The 23,691-nt window shown below is 39.1% G+C and overlaps 1 protein-coding gene across 2 annotated transcripts in view; it reads left to right on the top strand.

Annotated features, from left to right (window-relative positions):
- LOC146331006 (receptor-type tyrosine-protein phosphatase gamma-like) overlaps positions 1-10,583 on the top strand; it is a 660,966-nt gene extending 650,383 nt beyond the window's left edge. For both annotated transcript variants that reach the window (XM_084725921.1, XM_084725912.1), the window contains 5 exons: positions 885-1,013; positions 2,600-2,746; positions 4,465-4,607; positions 7,845-7,980; positions 9,597-10,583. In XM_084725921.1, the coding sequence (XP_084582047.1) occupies positions 885-1,013; positions 2,600-2,746; positions 4,465-4,607; positions 7,845-7,980; positions 9,597-9,746 (705 nt within the window). In that variant the 3' untranslated portion in view covers positions 9,747-10,583. The remainder of the gene's footprint in view (positions 1-884; positions 1,014-2,599; positions 2,747-4,464; positions 4,608-7,844; positions 7,981-9,596) is intronic.
- The last annotated feature ends 13,108 nt before the right edge of the window (positions 10,584-23,691 follow it).

The following is a 23,691-nucleotide window of genomic DNA, read 5'->3' on the forward strand; positions in this document are numbered from 1 at the left end:
CCATGGATCAAAAAATCATAATACAAAGAGTTATAACTGACAGCGTGACAGACATCTTTTTTGTAAGGGTGGACTTTGGCACTGGTGAGGAATTTTTCACTGCAATACCACTATTGTCCACTGAAAGCTGAGTGGCACCACCCTGTCTAGTTCCAGTATAAGTCTATGGTTGTGAGCAATGTATTTCATGTAGAAACTACTTTCTTTTTGCAGTAGAATCTGCTGGAACTACTTTTTTTTCTAATAAAACAGAAAATAGTTCCTACAAGAAACTGCTCACAGCAAGGTGTGTGGATTATCTTGAGTGACCAGGTCATGATTTTTGGAAAGAGACACTGGTTTTCTGCTTTAAGCATCACAAGCCGAGTGCCATTTAGCACCATTATACTGGAGAGACACCTCTACAGCAGGTATCTCCAAAACTCTGCAACTCACACAGAAAACTTCTCGATGGATAAATGGCACTAAAGATAGGGGGAAAATATGTGTTTTTGTATATTGGGGTGAAGTGTCCCTTTAAGAGGAACCCAAAAGCCTGTAAAAGGTGGGTAGCTGAGTTGCCATGTGCTGCTGGCTGGTGTGTGCAGTCAGGTGAGGTCACTGCCTTGTTGTTCTGTACAGTGTGAAATCAGCTCAGCTTACAGCAGTTCAGGATTTTCCTCTCAGCCACAGATGCAGCTTTCACACAGCTCAAAGCTGTTTACTGCTTTAAAATGAAACCAAACCAGACTGTTCAGATGACTCTCTGATGACGAGCTTTAGTCATTACTGTTTAAACTGCGTGTTTACACTGTTTTAAGTGCAACCTAAATCCACATGAATGTGGTGTAAACGGTTTGGAGTAAATCCACCAATGACCTGCTGTTTTTTTGTTAACTTTTCAGGGTTACTACCGGAGTAATGAGTTCATCATTACCCAGCATCCTCTGCCCCACACCACAAAAGACTTCTGGAGAATGATCTGGGACCACAATGCACAAATTATTGTTATGCTACCTGCCAACCACGGACTGGTAGGAAACACACACACAAACACATACACTGTATACTGTGGAGGGTGTTTGGTGCCATCTACCACTTTGACAATTATGTGCAATTTCTGCCTACTAAGCTTGTGTTTAAGGTGTTATGAATCACACACACACCCTCATGAGACACCTGAGAGTTTGTGTAATTTTGGTTGCCTCCCATAACTGCAACGGGACTGGGAGTGAAAATGGCATGATCAGCCCCAGACAAAACTGACAACCACAAAAGTGACAGGACCTGGACATACACATACAAACAGTTTAACCATGTAGAGAGGCAATAGAGTTGTTTTCAAAACTAGAATTAGGAAACTGCAGTAACAGGATGTGCACTTTTACAAGAAGCTTTCATTAGTTTTATACCAGCAGTACAGCCCGTGCAATGAGGCTTTGCAAATTGGCAGTTACATGGTAGGTCAATAGGTGCAGGTTAACTAACTGGAACAGTGCCTAATTGGGACTCCTTTAACAAGCCTGAAATTGAAAGCTTGGGTCACAGAAAAACTCAACATTTTCCACTGCATTCTGTTCATCTTGAAGAGGAGATAGCCTCGGTCTCAGCACACAGAACAGGAAAGAGATTCTGCAGAAATGATAGAAAATCCAACTGTGGCAGATTCAGAGACAAGTGTGAGGCAGCAAGAGGTCATTTCACAAAACAGTGACAGCAAAATGATCGAATAATGTTTAAAGGAGAAATCTGTAATATATTAATGAATCATAAAATGACCATGATAGGTCATCAGAGATCAAGGAAACACATTAAGCTGAAATACTTCACTGGACATGAACGGTACAGACGCAGTGTCCCCCTTTGAAATTTCCATTCAGGACTGGAATAACTGTTTTGATTGTACATTTCACATTAATCAGAGTTCAAATTAATGCAGAATTTTTGCCAAATGAGTCAGTGTCTGTTTATGAGTCATAACAAATCAATAATCTTGTAGAAGGAGTAGATGTTTAACTGAGCTAAACTAAGCAAAATGTTAATGGAGTTTGGTGTGTGAGAGAGGCGAGTGAGACAGGCAGCCACTTAACTCATCTTCCAGAGTGAGTTATTTCAGAGCAGTGGGCTTCTGTTTCCAGGATAACAGGCTGAACTTTACATTGACAGACAGCTGAGTTATGAACAGCTGATCAACTTACAGTTGCTTCGCTTGTCACAGTTTTTGCAGTTGCACCTACCCTGTGCTCCTGTGGAGCTCCTGCAGCCTGCATGTCTCTGCTGTGTCTGGAGAAAACAACTCGTTCCAACCATAGATCATATATTAAACAGGATTACAACCTATTCAATATAAAGTCTATGGCTGTAACACGCTATTTGGACTGCAGAACTCATTTTTGCATAAGCAATGACTACATATTGCTCATTCAAGTCTATTATTCTGCTATTATTCTTGCCACGACTTTAAGTGGAAATATCAGTCCAAATGCTGTGTTTAGAACATTTTCCCTCAGAGTATTTATTTATGATAACAGAGAATATGCTATACAAATCCTGTGATACGTGGCTAAATGAGGTGATTGAATAAACCCTTTACTGAAATGATGTTTGCGCTCCTCTGCAGGCGGAGGATGAGTTTGTGTACTGGCCCAGCCGGGAGGAGGCCATGAACTGCGAGGCGTTCACTGTCACCCTCATCAGTAAAGACCGACTCTGTCTGTCCAATGAGGAGCAGATCAGCATCCATGACTTCATCCTGGAAGCTACACAGGTTACTCAGTGTGTGTGTGTGTGTGTGTGTGTGTGTGTGTGTGTGTGTGTGTGTGTGTGTGTGTGTGTGTGTGTGTGTGTCAGAGAGAGACAGAGGGTAGTGGATTGGGAGCAAAGTCAATTTAAACAATAATCAGTCTGCAGTTGAAGTTTTGAGAGCGAGCATGTATAATTCAGGTTCATAACCGCAGTGAAAGTTTTTGAGAGTGTTTGAGGACAGAGAGCTGAGTGTGATCGATGTTTGGAGCCTCCAGAGGGGGCTGGAAACTGGGTCTGCAGAATCGAACAAGAAACACGGCTTTCCCTGCTCACTACCCTCAACACTCCTGCCTCTCAGGTTTTTCATCTCTGCTGTGTAAATTTCACTTGAGAGTAAAACAAACTTCTTCTGACCTGAATGTAACACCTTCTAAATAACATCAAACTGTTTCCAAGAGTTTTCCTTCAGACTTTGACTGTGAAACAGAAACAAGCTGAACAGACACATTGATACATGTCCTCTGTCAGTCCCAATGCTCAGTATCTGTGACTTTTCAAAAGATACACAAATTACAAGATATAAAAAAAACAATACTATAATTAAAGCTGCAAGCAGCGCTGCAGGGCTCTGGATTCAATTCAATATTGACCTTCAGGCTGGGACTCTCATCAAATATGTGAAATCTGGAGAAGATGTGACAATCTAGGGTTAAGATACAAAAACTTCATGTTTCATGGAAGCTCAACACCTCGTCACAGACACACCATTCAATTAAAAGTCATAAGCTTCACAATCATCAAGGTCTTAAGACTTCTCTGATCAGATTTGAGATTGATCTGGTCAACAAAAGAGGAGTGCATCAAAGGAGAGAATTCAGTTCAGAATCTTTCACTTACTGTTGCCAGTAGGTGGTGCTATGAATATGTTGAACACAATGTTCAACAAAACAAAGAAACTTTGCAACTTAACATCATAAAGGTCTTAGAATTAGACTGACCAAATTTGAAGTCGACCAGAAAAATTCTCTTGTGGGAGTTTGTTAAAGGTACACCATTTATAAATGGCCAAAAATGTCATTAAAATTGCACAGTTAATTCAAAATGGCCGACTTCCTGTTGGATGTAGAGTATGGGTCCAAGAGACTTTTTGTACATCTGGATATGATACATGTGTCTACTGTTTTTCATTCATCCTGGTGAAACACAATGCAAGGACTGCTGAGTTATAACGTCCTCCTGTTTCATGGCAAAACATGGAAATTCAACACCACGGACACGCCATCCACAAATACAACAAGCTTCGCAATTTAGCATCAGGAAGGTCTTGAGATTGCACTGACCAAATTTACGGTTGATTAGAGTAATTCTCTAGGAGGAGTTCATTCAAGTGTGACGTGTAAATGACAGAGAAAAAAAAATAAGTAAAGACTGTATTTTAAAATATGATTGTAACCTTCTTTTGTATATCTTGAAATTCTGGTCATTTATAATTATTTTGTAATATTTCATGACTGATTGATTAATGGGCTGTACTTGAACCAGCCTCAGATACTAGAAGTCTCAGACTGCTTCCTGCCAAGAAACAATAAACACATATTTTTTAGTATCAAATTGAAAATGTAAATGCTATTGGAAAAAAGCAATTTTTGAGTGAAACAGTACCACCAATAATTTTAACCTTGTCTCTCTTTCTCTCGCTGTCTCTCTGCCTGTCTGTCTCGCCTTCTGTCTGTCCACCAGGATGATTATGTATTAGAGGTTCGTCACTTTCAGTGCCCCAAGTGGCCGAACCCCGACGCTCCGCTCAGCAGCACCTTCGAGCTCATCAACGTCATTAAAGAGGAGGCGGCCTCCCGTGATGGACCAACCATCGTCCACGATGAGTCAGTCTGACATTTTATTTACTCTACTTATATTAGCTCACCTCCTCCCTGAATGGGTACTGTAAATCATGTGACATCAGAAAATCTCAGAGGAAATAGAATATTACAGTAGATAACATTGTACTTCACTGGGTCCAGCTGCATAGTTATAGTTGGAAATAATAGAATGAGAGGAACCGCAGCACCTGCTGTGGCTCTTTGATGCATCGTCGTGTCTTATGATGTATTGATAAGCCTTCAGCAGAGTCATGTAATAATATTTCAGATGAATTCTTGGACATACATCTTGTACAGTGAGATTTTAAAAAGAACTCACTGGCCTCAGACAGTCAAACTGTCACCACCATCTGAAATTAAATGTAGCTTTCAGTTCCAATTTACCTAGAAACCACTTCATGTAAATTCAGCCTTAAATGTAACATTTATGAGGATGAATTGTCAGAATATGTCAGGAGTGGAATATAGTATTCATAAGCAGAAGCATTTGTAAGTTTTGTATCTAAACAGAGGCCACCATGTAGCCCAGAATGAACAAACTAAACCAGCCCATCCTCACCCGAATATGTCGTCTACACAAGTAGCTTATTACGCCCCATATTTACATTTATTGATAGGTGGCGACATCTACTGGTCATAGTAATTATGACACTGTAGGGTGAGACAAGGGATATTCTACAGCCTCACTAATAGATGCCACTAAATTCTACACACTGGTCCTTTAAACTTCCAGACAGACAACTTAGCAGTCTGAGACATACAAAGAAAATGTCAAAAAAAAACAAAAAAAAAACAACAACATGTATTTGTAAAACATGAACTTAAATATCTGCCAGGTCCACATTTTTTCTGCAGAATTGTTGTTGCCAAGTCATGAATTATTTTGTCCGCCCGTTGGGTCAAACTATTTTGCATGCAAATTACATAAACAATATCTAGAAATACACATCCATATTTGAAATGAAATCATTTATTTTTACCCAAATCCTACCAAACTGACACCAGATCAGCATGTACACACGCACCTGGCACACATCACACTGGGGCTGAATGATTTAGAAGAAATATCTAATTGCAGTTATTTTGATTGGTATTGTAGTTGCGATATGATTTTTGATATTGAGGAAATTTTTCCATCATTATTCTCATTTTCATTGAAAAACAATTTTTTTTTTAGGGATCTGTACTAAACAAAGATGTTTTCTGAAGTCTAGAGAATGATGTGTTGGCCAGGACATCTCTGCAGCAGCAAAATATTTAATTTCAAATGGTATTTTGACACACATTTCACCTTTAACTAATATTGGGCATCCCATGATTTGAACATTTCAGTGGACCATATTGCGATTTTGATCAATTTTGATTAATTGTTCAGTCCACACAAACACACACAGCTATGATGTGCCGATACTCTCCACCTTCCAGCAGCAGTTTTATTGGAAAACACTGGACATGACACTTTGTCACAGTTGCCGTAGTTCCACTGACTGTGCTTTAATATAGATTTAAAATGTTGTCTTGCTATAGTTTTGAAACTTTCAAAATGGATAACCTCAATCTTAAAGAAGTAGAATTCAATCTCTGTAGCATTTAATTATCACAACCATATATATCTTTTTTGTAGATAATTCTATGGTTGTTATCCACAATATTGACTGGTTAAATCATGTCCACTCTCAGGTTTAAATATCTTTTTGTCTGTGAACACAGAATGATGTGAACAACAAACTGACTGGCCTCAACAGGCGTGCAGAGACACTGGCAGAATGACTCTCCTGCTGCAGGCATAGTGAGCAAAGACGCCCCAGCAAACTGCCCAATTAAACATAATGAAAGTGTCTTTAGTATTGACACACATTAGTGTTCGTGAATGACACTCTAATCCAGAAGCTCTGCTCATGTTTATTCATTAGAATAATGAAGATTGCTTGTCGCATCCTCGAGAAGAAAAGTGACTAATTGAGCACTTCATCTGGTTGCTATGGCGCAGCCGGCTCACAGCACCTAAGAGATTGTCAGTTTGAGGCTCGTCCTAATTGTCTGCGCGCTCATTATTCAGCCAGGCATGGGTTGTTAGCAGCGGTTTCTGCTGAGCTCCTGACAGGGCTGCTAATGGAAGAGGAGACCCTTTACATTGTGAAGGCGACCCGCCGTTCTCCAGGGAGCCTCACACCGGGCTGAGCTGTCGTCCTCAGGTGGATTCACTTGCTAATAAATCTTTAATCTCAGAGGTGACATACCTGATCTGTGACGGTCTGCACTCCCTAGCTGAGCTGCTGTCAAGGACATCTCAAAAGCCGAGTTGTAAAGGTCTGCACAGAATCCCAAATCAGGAATTTGAGAGATCAGAAGAGACAGAACAAGTGAAAGACCATTTCTCTGGTGAAAAAACATTTATAGGAAGAACAGTGCAACAAATGGCAGCTGTACCATCAATCTAACAAGCTGAGGAGTCATAAACAGTAGGGATGCCACAGTCGGGAACGTTACATAAACTCACAACAGCACCAGTGTTACTGATATATCAGACATTTTTCAAGAAAAGATGTGAGCGATGACGCTCAATATCTGTAATATTACTAGAGCGCTTTGATCTTTAACATTAGATCTTTAGAACTTCTCCTTACTTTGAACAAAATAAATACTGAGAGGACTGACTTATATTTCAGTTTGGAGTTGCAGGTCTATCAAACTTTCCCCACACCGACCCCAACAGCTGAAGCTCACGTCCACGGTGGAACTGGAAAGTAATGATAACATTAAGTAATGTTACACACCATAATGTTTGTTAAAGCTAGCTTGATTTAGCCAGGTTAGCCATAGTTTTGACAAATCAACAGCAGCTCATGCCTTCATGGACTGAACAACAGTTTTGCGATGCTGGGGCTTTGTATAATTGCCCCTCCAGCAGATTTCTGTACAGCCATATGCAGTTGTCACAAAAAATCAATAACTGATGATGATTTAAACCAAAAGATGTGAAAACACAGTAAGAAGACATGACACATGTTGCTACAGGGATGGATTTCTGTCAGACTACGATTTCTATCTACTGATGGGCCTAAAACATTTGAGATTTTCAAGACAAACAAAGTTTTAAGTAAAAAAACAGCTAAATCAACAATATGTTGATGAATCAGTGGATGAGACCATACTATAAGAGCTTTTGTGATAATATTGTGGAGGTACATGCTAAGCCCAGACTCTCTCTGTCTGTCTGTCTGTCTGCCTGTCTCTCAGGTTGGGAGCGGTGTCAGCCGGCATGTTGTGTGCACTCACTACACTGTCTCAGCAGCTGGAGAGCGAGGGCGCCGTCGATGTCTATCAAGTGGCCAAGATGATCAACCTCATGAGGCCAGGGGTCTTCACAGACATCGTGAGTCTGACAACTGCAAGTGAAATAATATCTAGAGGCATACACAGTGGTGGAATTTCACAAAGATAAGATACAATACAATATGATGTAACTTTATTCATCCCCTTTAGGGTAAAATCAGCATTGCTTGTGTTTTGTACTTTGATGTGCTTCACTTAAGTATTTCTATGTGATGTTACTATTTTGAAAAAAACAATGCATAGTGAAAAGATGATTGTGTGCTGTTTTTCATAACCTCAGGTCAGATTGCTTATACTGTACTGTCAAAGTGAGAGGAAGTTTACTGAGACAGAAATGTCACAATTTCTTGTCTCCAAGAAGTCCACATGCCATGTGCTGATAGTTGTAGAAGAAAACAATGTATACTCTGGATAAATCTATCTCACTGTGGTCAAGTCAAGCCAGTTTCATTTATACAGCACTAAATCATAACAGGAGTTATCTCAGAGCAGTTCATATAGAGCAGTACTCTTTATAAAATTATTTACAATTCCCACCAAGAGACAACACTGTGGCATCAGTGTCACGAAAGAACGTCATTTTAAGAGACAGAAACCTCAAGCAGAACCAGGCTCTAGGGTGGGTCTAGGGTCTGGTACAATAAGACAGTAATCTCAGAACTCAGCAGCTTTGTCTGATGACAATTTAACCTCTGGGGACGATGTCTAATGTCTCTGCGATCTTGGTTTAGTCAGAAGATATCCAGATGGTGATTATTTGGGCCACGACTTCCTCTTCCATGCACCAGTCAGTGTTTAAAGTCAATTTAGCAGCTTGAGATGCAATAATGGAGTTGGACACTAAAATCTCTGCAGATATCTGCATATGAATGCATATATTTTTTTTAAAAACATTAATACAAAGTTACATCTTCATCAGATAGTAGCTGATAGGTTCAGAGATTTCATTTCGGCTCACGCATTCTGCTTTTTTTGCTCTCCACACAGAGTTTACTAGCATGCAACCAAATCCAGATAAAACATGACTGAAGTACTGCTCATACATTAAACAGAAACTAGAAAACTTCCAATAGTGATGCATCTGGATTCACAAGATCAAAAGAGAATCCATCTTGCCAGGCTTCAGGTTATCCAATTTTTCTGACCCAAAAGCACAGTCAGTCAACATCCTAGGAGGGACTACTGGCAGCTACAGGCGTGGCGCCTCCTGAAGAGGTTAGCATAGATACTATGCATCAGTTATATCAGAACTGGAGAGTATTTCTTCACTGAAAAAAGAGCAAAGAACAACACTGAAGGCTTTTCTTCATAGAGAAGATGTTTTTACTCTTCTCCTAACCGGCTTCAGCAAAAGTTTGATCCGATTGGTTGAAGTTAGCATAGTGTTCGATGTAACAGACAGATGATTCATCCAATCACCTGCCAAGGTTTTTTTGAAAGTGCCTGCTCTTTTCCAAACACTTTCTAAGGAAGACTGGTTAGCACATGTCAGCTTTTCACCTACATTCATCAGCTATTAAACTACAGCAAAACTACAGGATATGGTTCGATGAGGAAAAAGTATGGTGGTCATCCAATATCTTACCTGTTCTTCTGTCTGTCTGTCTGTCTCTTCTCTGTCTGTCTGTTTTCTGTCTGTCTCTGATTGGTCCACAGGAGCAGTACCAGTACCTATACAAAGCTCTACTCAGCCTCGTCAGCACCAAGGAGAATGGCTCCGGTCTTCTGGCCAGGGACATTAACGGGACCATGGCGTCCATGTCCGACCAGTCCGACCAGGCAGAGAGCATGGAGTCGCTGGTCTGAGAGAGGCCCCTCAGGGGCCCGGAGCTGAGCTGAGGGTGTCCTATGGGTCCAAACACCCTGCGAGGCCCCTGAGCCCACAAAGGTGGCACTTAACTTTGTAAAACGTCAAGGAACTATTGTGGACAAGACTTTTTGAGGCCTTTTTTGCCAGACTCTTGGTTAAAATAAATAACCTGATTACTTTTTTACACTGATAAAAAGTTTTTGATATTTATTTTTTTCGCCATTTTATGTCTTAATGTTCTCCTACTGAAGGGTTTGCACCTGCGGTTTTAAGTTTCACGACGGCGTCGGTAGGCAACGAGAAACACTTTTCTGTCTTTTCTTGTTTGCACTATATAATGTCAGTGTTACTGCCTATACTAAAGCTGACACACTTGGCTTTTCTCCACTTGAGCTCTGATTTTTTTGACATTCCACGGCTTTGGCCCTTATTAAACCAACTGCTTCTGTGAAGGACATTGCTCTGCTTGCCACCTACCAGTTGATTTAAGACAGACACGGACGGAGGAAGGCACGGACTCAGTAACAAAAAGCTGGTCAGCGTGACCTCCTCCGCCATGCTCATCTATACTACTCATATTACCACTCATTTATCACACACAGACAAGTAGCGCTTGTTTTCTAAAATTTCCTCTTCACCTTTTTTTTCTTGCCTTGTTTTCTTGTCACTCTCCTTATTATTAGCGAGTCACACTCATGTTAGAATACCTAAGGTGGTGTAACAACTGCTACTGTGAAATTTTATTATTATTTCTTTGTATAATTCATATTATGCTTTTTAATATATGGAAATACTGTATGTATACATATATAAATATATCCTTATCATAATAACTTTGTGATTTTTGTACATGTCCTTTGTGGCCTCTCGCCTCAGGCCGGTTGATTTCCACCACGTCCACTCCAGTTCTCACAGCTGACCCCCAGCCATCTGGAAGCGGACTCCCTCAGTCCTCTACGTTCCTGTATGCTGCTACGTCATCTCAACTCACACACACACACACACACACACACACACACAAACAAACATACAGACACGACCAGAAGTGAGTGATTTTACATTTGCAATATTCACAGACACAACTACAGCAGGTGATGCAACAACATGACATCCCCCATCTTTCTGAGAATCATGTTAAAGAGGTTTTTTTTGGTCATGAATTCATTCTGGCAGACAAGCACGGATTAAGAACACAGAGGCCTGTGCTGTGTGTGGAGCCCTCACCTGTGCATCATTACAGGGTTAAATCAGTGTGATCTGCAGCAGACTCAAAAACAAGCTCTATGCAACACGTTGGTTAGGTTTTAGAAATCTGAAACAGGGTCTTTTGGTTATTTGTCTTTGGCAGATTTGCCTCATCTCAATTAGATTATTTAGACATTGTAGACCATTCATTTATTAATGCTTACGTTATCTTCAGTAAAAACTCCTAAATATCAAATTTTAGCAGTTTTTTAATATCAAATATATATCAATATATATCAATATATCAAATATTAAATTTCTGCTTTAGGCTACAACCACACTGTGTTTTCATTTTAAAATGGCATTTTAATGCAAACATGTCTCCGTTTATCTCCTTTTTAGCATTTTGGTACCTTTTCAGCCATCATTTTCAAAACATTTCTCTGTTGATGGATGCCCATCTGGGTACTTTGCTCTTGCATCATGCCCCACCCCTTTTTGGATGAAAACAAGCACTCAAATTTGACTTGCGGTAAATACAAATTATGAGGTCTTTGACAGGAAAATCACATAAAGTAAGAAAATTGTATCACTTTTTTGCTATTTGGAGCACACATCCTCTGGCCAGTCAGGTGAACAATTATGCTACATCTTAGCCAATCAACGATCAGCATCATTACATAGGACAAGTTATAGAAGTAGGGCACCTTTAAGCCAAACCTGACAACTAGGGCTGAAATTTTATCAAAAAGGTGAAATGTGTGTCAGAATATGATTTTAAATGAAATACTGTTATTAGCCAATGCATCATTCTCTAGATTTTAGAGAACATTTTTTATCCACTGACACATATACTGACTGGCTGCTGTTCCAGTGTTTGTTTTCACCCAAAAAGGGGGCGTGGTCATGGGATGTGACGTATGGCTGCTGTCATCCATATCGACATGCCTGAAAGCACACACTAGGCATGCGGGTCCCAGTGTAAACAGGACATCTACTTTGCGGTTAGTTGCTTACAGAAAATACTAGAACAGCAAAAAGTAAGGCCAGAGATGTCTTTGCTCAGACAGACAATGGGGTGGAATTGTTACTGAAAGTAACACAGAGACAACAGAGTCAGAAACACCCATGCTTCATTATCTATGTTATATTAACCGCTGGTTAAAGTTGATGGCATGCTGGCAAAGGATCATGGGTTAGAGGCATGACAAATCAGGGAAGGACACACTGTGACTGATAAGACTTGATCAGGAAGTGAACATGAGTGTCTGTGACTCTGTCTCCACCTGTCCAGACTCTGCAACCCTGGAGTTTTCAAACTAAGACGCTGTCAGCTGTGTTTCCAAGAGTCCCCATTTTAGGGGTTCAAAAACATTGGATAGAGTGAACACTAGGAATAAACGTAACGTAAGTTTTGGAACAAAAAATGTGTGAAAAAGGTGTGAATGTAGCCTTTAAATCTTTAGGTGCTCATCATGATAGATAGTTCATCTTTAATGACGTGATGTAAAAATGAAGAATCAGACTAGAATTATTTCCGTTTATGATATCCCTAATTTAGGACTTGAAAGTCTGATCTGTGTTTGTAGTTCTGATGAACTGCATTTCTTATCCATGAGTGATGTCTGTAAGATTAGGTTTGAAGAGCCAGGGTGTGGTAAAGAAACATGAAATGTCTCATCAGGGTTTAATATAATTTTTTTTTTTTACCACTTGCCTGATTGGGCAAGTGAGTTGCTAGATTTACTAGCCTGACATGGTATTTATTTGCCCCAGGCATTGGGACAATCCTTGCTGTTGAGCCCTGTATGTCATTGTTAGTGGTAGCTTACACGTGTCTTTACCTTCTGCATACTTAGTTTTCTTTTCTTACCCGAGTTATGACATAAATCTGATAAATGAATCTGTTAAGAAATGGAATTGATCAAACAGATCATTCATTTTAATTTCCAGCTGTACTCAACCCTACTCCTGTGTCAGCCTTGAAAGATATATCTAACCTTACTTCATATTTGTTTTATTGTCGACAAATTCTATGGAGAGCCCTGTTTTCCAGTACATACCGGTGAGGTCAGGTCAGTTTCAAGGTTACTGCAAAAGTCATTGTACTGTTACTACTATAGACAGTTAATTCTGTTATTAACATTTCATAGAGGCTAAATAACAGCAACACAAGGCAACTATGTCAAAATCAAATAATAAAAAGCAAAAAATTCTCTCCAGTGGCACACAACAAACAGAGCAAGCAGCATTGTGTTAATTAGTGAAGATAAATGTTTGGAAATTGTAATGTAAAGACTGAATAAATATACAACACTGGCTTATTGTTACTATTATTATTTATTTCAGGAACGTCATGTTTAAGAACTGCCCCTAAATTTCTCAAAGTAAGCTTTCAGGGGAGCTTGTGTCCTTTCTGAGCTGAGTTCCCATAATTCAAACTATGTGTATAGGCTTTGTGCACAAATCTGCATTCCTCCAACCCATTGTAACCACACAGATTTGATGGTGAGGCCGCTAACTACAACAGGCCACAGAACAGCTGTGGGACATGTCCTTCAAGCAGACGCCAGAAATTTGTACAAACAAAACTACTACTTCTCTAAAGACCTGACTTTCAGATTTGTGGCACTCAGTTCCTACTCAATGTTAACCTTTACAAAATACTTTTATTAACAAAACGCAAAATAAAAAAACTCTTTTCATTTCTTAAAATAGCTGGGCACTGTAGTTTTTAGCTAATGTTACTCAAACAGGAAGAAACAGTGCGTTTGTTGGTGACTACTTTCAGCCACAGATGAATATATACTGAGACCTGTCAGGGTTCGGCTACACAGACAATGTGTCATAGTGAATCTTTTCATAGTTGATTTTGGTCTTTTCATAAGATTTGTTGATAATAAAACATTAATTAAAACTAATTGGCAGCTGTTAGTAAATTCCAGCACACATCACTCATTGAGCACGTAGCCTGATAATCTGTTGCTCTTCTTATTAAAATAAGCATAAACACATAGAAACATGACTAAAGATGTCTTACCTTACACAAAACTAAAGCAAAAACTGCATTTGCAGAAAGCAGACCAGGTGGGGGGCCATTCGAGATCCGTGCTCGTTGACAGAGTTGTGATTACTTGCTCCGACCTCCCAAGGCCTTGTGTACATAGTTTCTGTTCCTCACTCCCTTTTCTCCAGAGATGTATTTTTCAGTGGTTTTGTGGCCTACAAGCAAAGAGCAGAGTCTGAAATGTTTCCTGCTTTAGCTGCAGTAACCCCTCACACACACACACACACACACACACACACACACACACACACACACACACACACACATACACACACATACACACATGTCCACACGTACACATTTCTTTGACATACGGATGTTCTAATTTAGCCACTGATTTTGATGATACTCTGTACCTCTGTGATCGATGGCGTGAAATGAACACTTGTAGTTTTACATTCTGAATGAAAATGTGAAAGTGTTTTTTTCACACAGCACAAAACAGATAACATGTCGAATGCGAGGGGGACAAATGTATTTTGATTTTTTAAAAACTTTTACCAAAGACTTGAATCCTTCCCGTGCAGAGAAAGATGGTGGGCGAGCTTTTCACTCCTGACTGGATGCCCCACCACCACCCCTCACTCTGTATCTGTATCTGTATCAGTGTCTTTACAAAGGTTTGCTTCAAAGTCTCACTTCAGTACCTGTTTGCTTTAACTTCAGCATCAAAGTCCTTACTTGCAGTCATTGTTAGACACCATTATTTGGGATAAAGAGATGCATCAAAAGATAAACTGAGCAGACAGGAGAGCATTAAAGATGCAACACATTTCTATTTCTGCTTCTCTTGCAGTGTTATCTGCATTTGAAATGGGGTCCATATAAGCTAAACTCTACAACTGCTAGAGAGACATCTTCAAAATGTTTTCTCTTTCTGGGGCATTTTTCTTTTTTTTTTTTTTTTTTTTTTTTTCTAATTTCCGGGTCACAACAGAGAGTCCTTGAAACAATTTGGGAGCTACTGTTGCCACTGAGCTACCTTTTAACATGCTGGCTAGTGGATAACATGCTAGTGCTAGTCAGTCAAAGTAGCTTGCATTACTGGTTTGCTTACTGCCAGTCACTAATACTGGGTGGCACCAACAAAGATTCATTTAAACTCAGATTAGTAAAATCAGAGTTTAACTGTAACTTCTGGCTGCTCTGAAGTGCTTAATAAAATGTCACAATGTTTGCTAGCTATCTAAAAAGTTAACAAAATGTAGCAAAATGTTACATTGCTTGCTAGTTATCCCAATTTTTTTTTTTTTTTAAAGTTACACAGTTCGCTAGCTAACTAAAATATGTCCAAAACATTACATTATTTGCTAGCTAATTAAAATATGTATAAAACATTACATTGTTTGCTAGCTATCTACAAGGTTAACAAAATGATGCATTGTTTTATAGCTACCTAAAAAGGTAGCAAATGGTACATTGCTTGCAAGCTACTGAAAAAAAAAAAAAAAAAGTTACATTGTTTACTAGCTACCTAAAAAGTTAACAAAAAATTATACTGTTTGCTAGCTAAGTAAAAGGTTAACAAAAGGATACATTGCTTAATAGCAAAAAAAAAAAGTTAATTATCATACTCACGATGGCTCGGCTCCTCCTTTGAGGAAAAACTCTTTGGCAGAACTAATGGTGCAATTTGGCCTAAAAATAGAAGATTTAAAAACAGCACAGTGAGGAAAAAGGGCTGCAACTGGCAGAATTATCATGAAATTCAATTGAAAATTCAATCCCCTCAAAATGGCAGCCATTTAAAAAGTTCACTCTTCTCACGTCTAAGTGTAAAGTTTACGGGATCACATTTTAAATTGTAGTTTGAAGTTCTGGTGCATCAGACATAAATGTAATGTTGGGTTTGAGTAAAAATCTTAACTGAGGTTTAAATCTAATCTTGATTTTATGTTAGTTTTAAAGTTTGGTGCATGATAATTTAAAGTTAAGCCATGATTTAATCTGGTTTATAAATCAGTCCTTGTTGGTGGTTCACAGACTATGATCTTGTATATCACATGCAGACCATGCTGCATGTCTTTTGTGGAACAATTTATTCTCCACAGAGCGGGGTAGTATCAAACAGCTCATTGTGACTGCTGCCAACGTTGGGAACTCTCTGGATCTCCAACCCCTCAAAGTTTAGCACTGTCCAGACAGGACGCAGTTGTTAACAGCCTGGATTCAAATGTCGAATGTACTGATAAGATGAAATGAACTGATTTGTGAAATGTTGCTGTAATAAACGCTGGTGTGACCGGGCCCTTAACGTGGTCACTCTGCCATTTTTCTTATCCCAGTTTTCAAGTGATCCTGATCGTTGTGATCATTCAGAATGAAAAGTGTTTGGTGTTGCCTTTGAAGCGCACACACAGCTGTACTGTCAATAAGAAATGTACATATATTTTGTTGCCTCTGTAACTCAGCCCTTCTCTGGAAACTGTGTATGTATTGACTGTGTCAGAGGAACTGTTTCATCAGATTTAATTCAAACTTAACTATTTCTCTTTTTGTCCTAAGATGTTTTTGTAAATCAAATTAATTTCTTTATATGTGCCACAAATCTCTCACAAGGTTTTCAATCTGACACACATTTCTGGTCTATAATCACAGATACTTTCATTTGAACTCACTCATGGCGTTGCTATTTGTGGTGGATCGTGTGGAAGCCAGGTGTCCGTGCGTCCGGCTTGTGGTCATCATCATATTCCAGTTTCCAGCTTCACGCCCTCCATTAACGTTCAGGCAGTGATTGTGATATTATGATGTTAATCCCCTCTTCTTTTGATTTCTTTTCTTGGCTTTTGGTATTCGTCCTCTGGAGGCTATGAATCTGTTGTCAGACGTGACCAATAGAATAGCCCTCTTGTGAGTCGCTAGATGATTTCCTCTTCATTGACCTGTTTTGGAAAGGTGGCTGTTCGTTCCTCTTTTGTAACACGAAATAAGACAAAAAGATGGATTTCTTTTTTTCTTTTTTGTTTCGTTGAAAGCTATATCAAAGCATTCTATTATAGTGTTATTTAATATGTAAATGGTATTGCTATACATAAAATAAAATATGGGTTTTGATGTAATTTTCTGAAATCATTTGTGTGATATTTTTTGTTCTTTTCTTTTCTTTTTTTTGTATTTCCTTTTTCTCTGCAGTATCCAGTAGTATCCAGTAAAATGTTTCCATTTTGTTCCCAGCTACATGTATCTAATTTAAAAAAAAAACTGATTTAGTCATAACATGGACATTATAAGACTTTAAGATATTTCCATATTGTGGATACCCCTCACCCATCTAACCCTCCTGATATCTCCTTAAAAAACACAAAAAGATCATTTATCAACATACATTAAGAAAATATAATAGGTTAAACGTAAATAAATAAATACATAAATAAACATAAAAAAAGAAAAGAAACAAGAAAACCAAATTAAAAAAAAAACAGAATAAAAGTTATGTACCTATACATATACTGACAGGCATTATATATTCATATATAAGAAATTCACATATTCATTTTACATGATGTGTGAGATCAGTTCTTGGGTGTTGTCCATTTTAATATAGTCCAAGAATGGGCTTCATGTTTTTTATGAACGGATCCTGGTGTCCTGAGAGTCTAGATATGGCTCATTCATAACTTGTTATGTTAGACATTAGTTTGATCCAGTGTTAAATTCTGCATCCTGTTAACACAGCCAGTCGCCACCATCATTTTTCCATCTTAAGTTTACTTGTGCTTGGCTTTTGGTCAGAGATTTGTTATACAGTTCATTTGTATGTGTTTCTAATTTACCTGAACGTGACATTATAGAATCCTTTTACAGTAAAACTTTATACAGTACACAAAAATGTGATGGGTACAAAGGAACAAGTCAGGAATGATCATTAATGAAACAATCAGTAATTTTCTCAGTAACTGTGATTTGTGGACTGTAGACCCATTTACAGCCAACGTCATCAAAAAGCTGCACACCATTTCAGTACATTTCAGTGGAAGTATTGGTCGCCCCCCAGTCATCCAGATGAGTTATCAAACTACAAACACTGAATTAGATGATTTACAAGCACCAAAACAATAAATAAAAAGTCTGGTTGTTGTATGTACAGTGTCCAGAATATAATATTCCACTGGTCGGCTTAAGTTGTTCTGAATTCCAACTGGATCACAACTGTTTCAGAACAATCGGCGATATCTATGGCTGCAAGCTATTAAATGTGTTCACTGAACTGAGGACGTGATCAAACCACCCGTGTTTGTAGGATCCACTGACAAGCTGTTCTGGTCCGTGAAGTTTGTGCTGCCAAAATGCCCTCACATCTTGCTCATTGTTTACTAACTGTAGAAGGGTCTATATGGTAATTATTGATTACTGATTGATACTAGAGAACAGACTGGGAGATACCATATTCATATACTCATATCAGGGTTGGTGGGAACAAAAAACATGGGGTAGGTTCATGACTCAGGTCATTAATGGTGATTGGATAAAATGAATCAGGTTACTGTCTGTCCTTCTGTTGCCTATTGCTGCAAAGGTTCAGAGCAGCTGAGACACAGAGTGTCCCCGTAAACATATTAAAGGCTGTCAGTCTCGTGTGAGGGAGACAGACAGAGACACTGGGTGCTGCTGCAAGAGGAGTGCCGACTAAGATTACAGCATGCATGGGTATAAGTTACAAAATAATTGATTAGTGTATATTTCTCACTTTTCCCTGATGATCTGAATACTTGATAGTCACTTAATTCATATATTAAATATTTTTAGACTTGCACCGATTTCAACTTTCTTAGCCGATTCCGATTTCCGATTATTGAGTGGTCTGACCTACCGATTCCGATTTTGGCCGGTTCTGATTTTCAGTCTTTCTAAGAACTGTAATTGACAGCATTCACAAACATTTTTGCAACTTTTCTTGTAAATATGTTCATAATAAGACACTGACTATTAAATATTCATTTGATACTTTCTCCAAAATCATCCAGATTACAACCAGGTTGTAGACTGTCTGTCTTCTCTTTATCTTGTTCTTGGAATCTGTCTCTGACACCATCTTCAAGCAGACGTGTGTCAGAGTGTGTAGCTGTTATCAGCGCTGTGTTGACGTCACGGTCAGTTTGTCTGCTGCGCGCATGACGTGACCATCGTGCAGAACATGTGTGTGACAATGACGGGCACAGAACCGGATTTGTGACGCTGACCGGCCGGTCACCGGTCAAGGCCAGTCACGTGAAAACCGGCCCGATTCCGAGCACTGCCGATTAATCGGTGCAAGTCTAAATATTTTGGTAGCAAAAAGAGACCCATGACTATAGATATTGGATCAAACCAATGCAAAGCATTTGAGGAGTGAAGCACGCAATCTTTCAGAAATTAAAAATGCATTGTTTTACATCTATAAGTAACACAGGAGCCTTGTCACAATACTAAATCCAGCTAACTAAAACACTGATGGTCAACAGTTATATTTTAATTATTTGACCAGAATTACTGATAGAGACAATTCAGTAGTCGTTGGTAGTAGTTAGTGTTCATTTCACCACTGGGGGAGCCAGAACAGAGAGGAGCCTTGACCAAGATGAGTGATGACAGGGTCCTCTGAGTGATTGGACTGCTAAACATCCAGAGGCAGTGGGATGGAGGGTTTGACCATGGCTTGGATGAAGGAATGAACAGTTCTGGTCACAGCCCAGTAGGCCAGCACCACAGTTTTGAATCAGATGTGAGCAACAACAGATCAGTGTGCAGAGAAGAGGAGTGGTGTGCCTGGATGAGCACCTGGGCCACCTCCCTGGTGAGGGAGGGATGAATCCTCCTGATGTTGTAAAGGAGGATTCAACAGGAGTGGGCTACTGCTGCAATGCTTTCCAAAAAAATGACAGTTCATGACCCAGAGGGGCTCCCACATTCCTTGCTGTACCACAGTGTTTTCAATGGTGACAAACAGGTCTTGGTGAGGGGACCCTTTCCCCTGGGGAAAGACGAGTCTTATTAAGAGTTAGGGTTAGCTTTAGGCTTTAGGTGCTTTGTAGCTTTAGGTGGTCCCTTGAAAAGGGTTGGGCCAATGGACAATGCCATCGTGCATCACAATGGATGATAGTCATCAACCATTCAGCCCTTTACCATTGTAACATTGCCTTGCCAAAAAGCCTTCTGTATTTTAGGAAGAGTGTCCTCTCAGAGTTGCAATAGAGTTGGTGTCCATTTTTGACATGAGTCCATGTCATGTATATTATTTTCTTGTAAACAAAGCAAAATTATGGACATGTGGTGCCGACCCTTTAGACCTATCAATAAGATCATCGTCCATTGTAATGTTTTATTGTGTTTTACTGACATCATCATAAGATAGTATGGTAGACATCATCTAACCCTAGCCTTGACATTCAGTCTGAGAGTTCAGCCAGTCAAGCAGCAATGTGTACCTCCACCTGAGTGTCAGATATGGGGAAGGACAAGAATAGCTGGGTGAATAACTGATTGGTAACTGTGGTCTTTCAGCAGACTGAAGATAGGCCCTCATCAGTCAGCTTGCTAAGGAAGTCTCCTCTTTTCTCTACAGAGTGGTACAACTCCATGCTCCTCACTCTGTCCCTAAGGATGACCTCAACCACCTAACGAGAAAAACTCTTTTCAGCCATTTATACCTGAAGTGAGGGCTGTGATGTAATTACCACAGGCTTGCCTTCATACTCAGTGCCCTCTTCACAATGATATACCACTGTATCACTGCCAATTTGCACACAGCTCATGGTTGATAGGGGCAAGCCATCAGCCAGAGTAACATGGCCTTAGACTTCAAGATTCTGATCCTGGTCCTTTCACACTCAACTACAAACTGGACCAGTATTTGTCTGAGGTTGTGGTCTGATAAAGCAAAGAGATCTACATGATCTATAAATGATTCCATGACCACTCCGGTGTCTTCGCAAGAACAGAGCCAGTCCACTGTTCAACAGTCAGGTTGGAATCTGTATTGCTCCCTCTGAATTAGAGGTACAGTTGGCCAGATCAATTATAGGTCAGCAATTTTCCTGACTCTACCTCCCATTCCTGAATCACTCTGAGGCCAAATCAAAAGATTCTTCTCCATTATAGCTCCAAACTTCTAAATCAAATGGAAATTAGTTTATTCATGCAAGCTGCCTGCCCCAAAACAACTATGCAATGAATAAACTTTGTTAGTGGAGTGATGTCCTATTCCTGATTTTTGAAGATTCAGCTCCTGTCTTTACATATTGGGGCTGAGTGCACTGATGCATTATGCACTTCTCCAAACCTTGCTTCTGTGACCACAGATGGAGTCAAGGAGGTGCTTTTTCTGTTTAAGGGGAGTTGATGTTTTCTCCATTGCTCCATGGTTATCAAATACATAAAGATAAAGGTCAACTTTGTTGTGATCATGCAATAATGCAGTGTCTGATTGTACAGTCAAATTCATTTTCTGCATTTAACCCAACCTAGTAGCACCCAAGGACCACCTGCAGTTCAAAAACAGCACCTTGGTCAATTTCAGCCTTGATAAGATGAAAAAGTGAGCTCACAGGCTCTTCGAAAACAAAAATTCTTAAAAGATGAAGGTTTTGATCCAAAATGTTGCCAAGGTTGGTGCTTGTGATGTGGGTTTAATGGTGAATTCTGCATCATCTACCTCTTGCCGTTCTCAGATTCTGTCTTTCCCTCATAAGTATAAGCATGAACTTTGATTTATCAGACTGTCTTGATCCCAGCAGGTGAATTTGTTTGTGCTTTCGAGTCTGTCATTGACAAGTTTTGTGCAGATCAAGCATGTGAAATATGAGCAGTCTGTAGGTCTCACAAAGTAGCGGCATATCATACTCAACAGCGGCGTTTGTCTGTAAGAATTGGTATACATCCAGTGAGAATTCCTGTATTTGGAACAACTGATGGCATTTCAAAAACCTGGTAAGAAGACAACATTAAAAATGTATACCATTTAGCTACAACAGAGACATACATACAGAAAAATCACGTACAGTAAGAGATCTCCATTTTACCTCTGAGCTGCTCTTGTCTGGCCGTCATTCTCTCCACACAGAGGACTTACAGACACAGAGATTCCCTCCATTCTTTCCTCATATTGATTTGTTAAGTGGATACCTTTATAAAACATATCAGACTCCTTTGTGAGTGGAATTTATCATAAATTCAGCCTTTTCAGCGATAAAAGAAAGGGTTCTTGAAACAAGGTAAATGTTCATCTTTACTATATTTCCTAGAAAATAACATATTATGGCAAAGGTAGTTATTATGTCTTCCATAATAATGGTTGTTTGAAATTGCTGCCTTATTACCTCACTAACCTGACATAAAATCTCATTTAGTTTAAAAGTAAAGTTCCACGAGTTCCCAAGAGCTAGAAGAGTTATGAAGTATACAACTTCAATTCCAAAAGAGCTGTGATACTGTGTAAAACATGAATAAAGACAGAATGCAGTAATTTGCAAATCTTTTTGACCATATTTAATTGAATACAGTACAAATACAAGACATTTAATGTTCACACTGATAAACTTCATTTTTTTTGTATATATTTACACATTCTGAATTTGATGCCAACAACACTTGTCAAACAGGTTGTGACAGGAGCATGTTTACCACTGTGATACAGCTTTTTCTTTTTTTTTCCACAACACTCAGTCAGTGCTTGTGAACTGAGAACACTAATTGTTGAAGTTCTGAAAGTGAAATTCTTTCTCATTCTTACTTGATATACGACTTCAGGTGTTCAACAGTCCGGGGTCTCTGTTGTTGTATTTTGTGCTTCATATGAACCACACATTTTCAATGGGAGACAGGTCTGGACTGCAGGCAGGTCAGTCTAGAACCTGAACTCTTTTACTACAAAGACACACTTTTCCACTTTGCGTCAGTTCATCTCAGATGAGCTCAGGTCCAGAGAAGTCTGCAGTGTTTCTGCATATATATATATATATATATATATATATATATATATATATATATATATATATATATATATGCCTTATATATATGCCTTTCCTTTTCATAATGGTTTAAACAGGCTGGTTAAATCATTTGACTGTTGCACAAATACTGAATACACTCAACATTATGCAGTGTATTAATAGACCTGTCTGACCATAATATGACACTGATACTGAAGAGAATTGAAGAACATACAACCTAATTACCAAAAGAGTTGGAACATTAGGTAAAACGTGAATATAAACAGAATGCAATGATTTGCAAATACTTTTTGACTTGTGTTCAGTTGTAAATACACAGTAATTTTGAATGTGATGCAACAAAAAAGTGGCTCAATAAACACCTGTTTGGAACATTCCACAGATAAACAGGTGAACTGGTAACAGGTGACAGCATCATGATTGGGTATTAAAGGGGCGTCCTTGAAAGGCTCAGTCATTCACAAGCATGAGGTGAGGTTCACAGAGTGTTGGAAAACAGTCCTGCAATGAATAATAGGAACAACATTTCTCAACAAAAAACTGCAGGGATTTAGAGGTTTTATCATTGATAATCCATAAAATATATATCCAATATTCAATATTCAATATCAGATTTTATAGAATCCAAAGAAATCTCTGCACATAAGGGTCAAGGCTGAAATCCAGCACTGAATGTCTGTGACCTTTGACCCCTCAGGCAGCACTGCATTAAAAACTGCATTAAAAAGTCACATATATGATATATAAAGATTACCTAAA

This window comes from Lutjanus erythropterus, chromosome 2 (assembly GCF_056507025.1).
Source record: "Lutjanus erythropterus isolate fLutEry1 chromosome 2, fLutEry1.hap2, whole genome shotgun sequence".
In the NCBI taxonomy this organism is placed as follows: Eukaryota; Metazoa; Chordata; class Actinopteri; order Lutjaniformes; family Lutjanidae; genus Lutjanus; species Lutjanus erythropterus.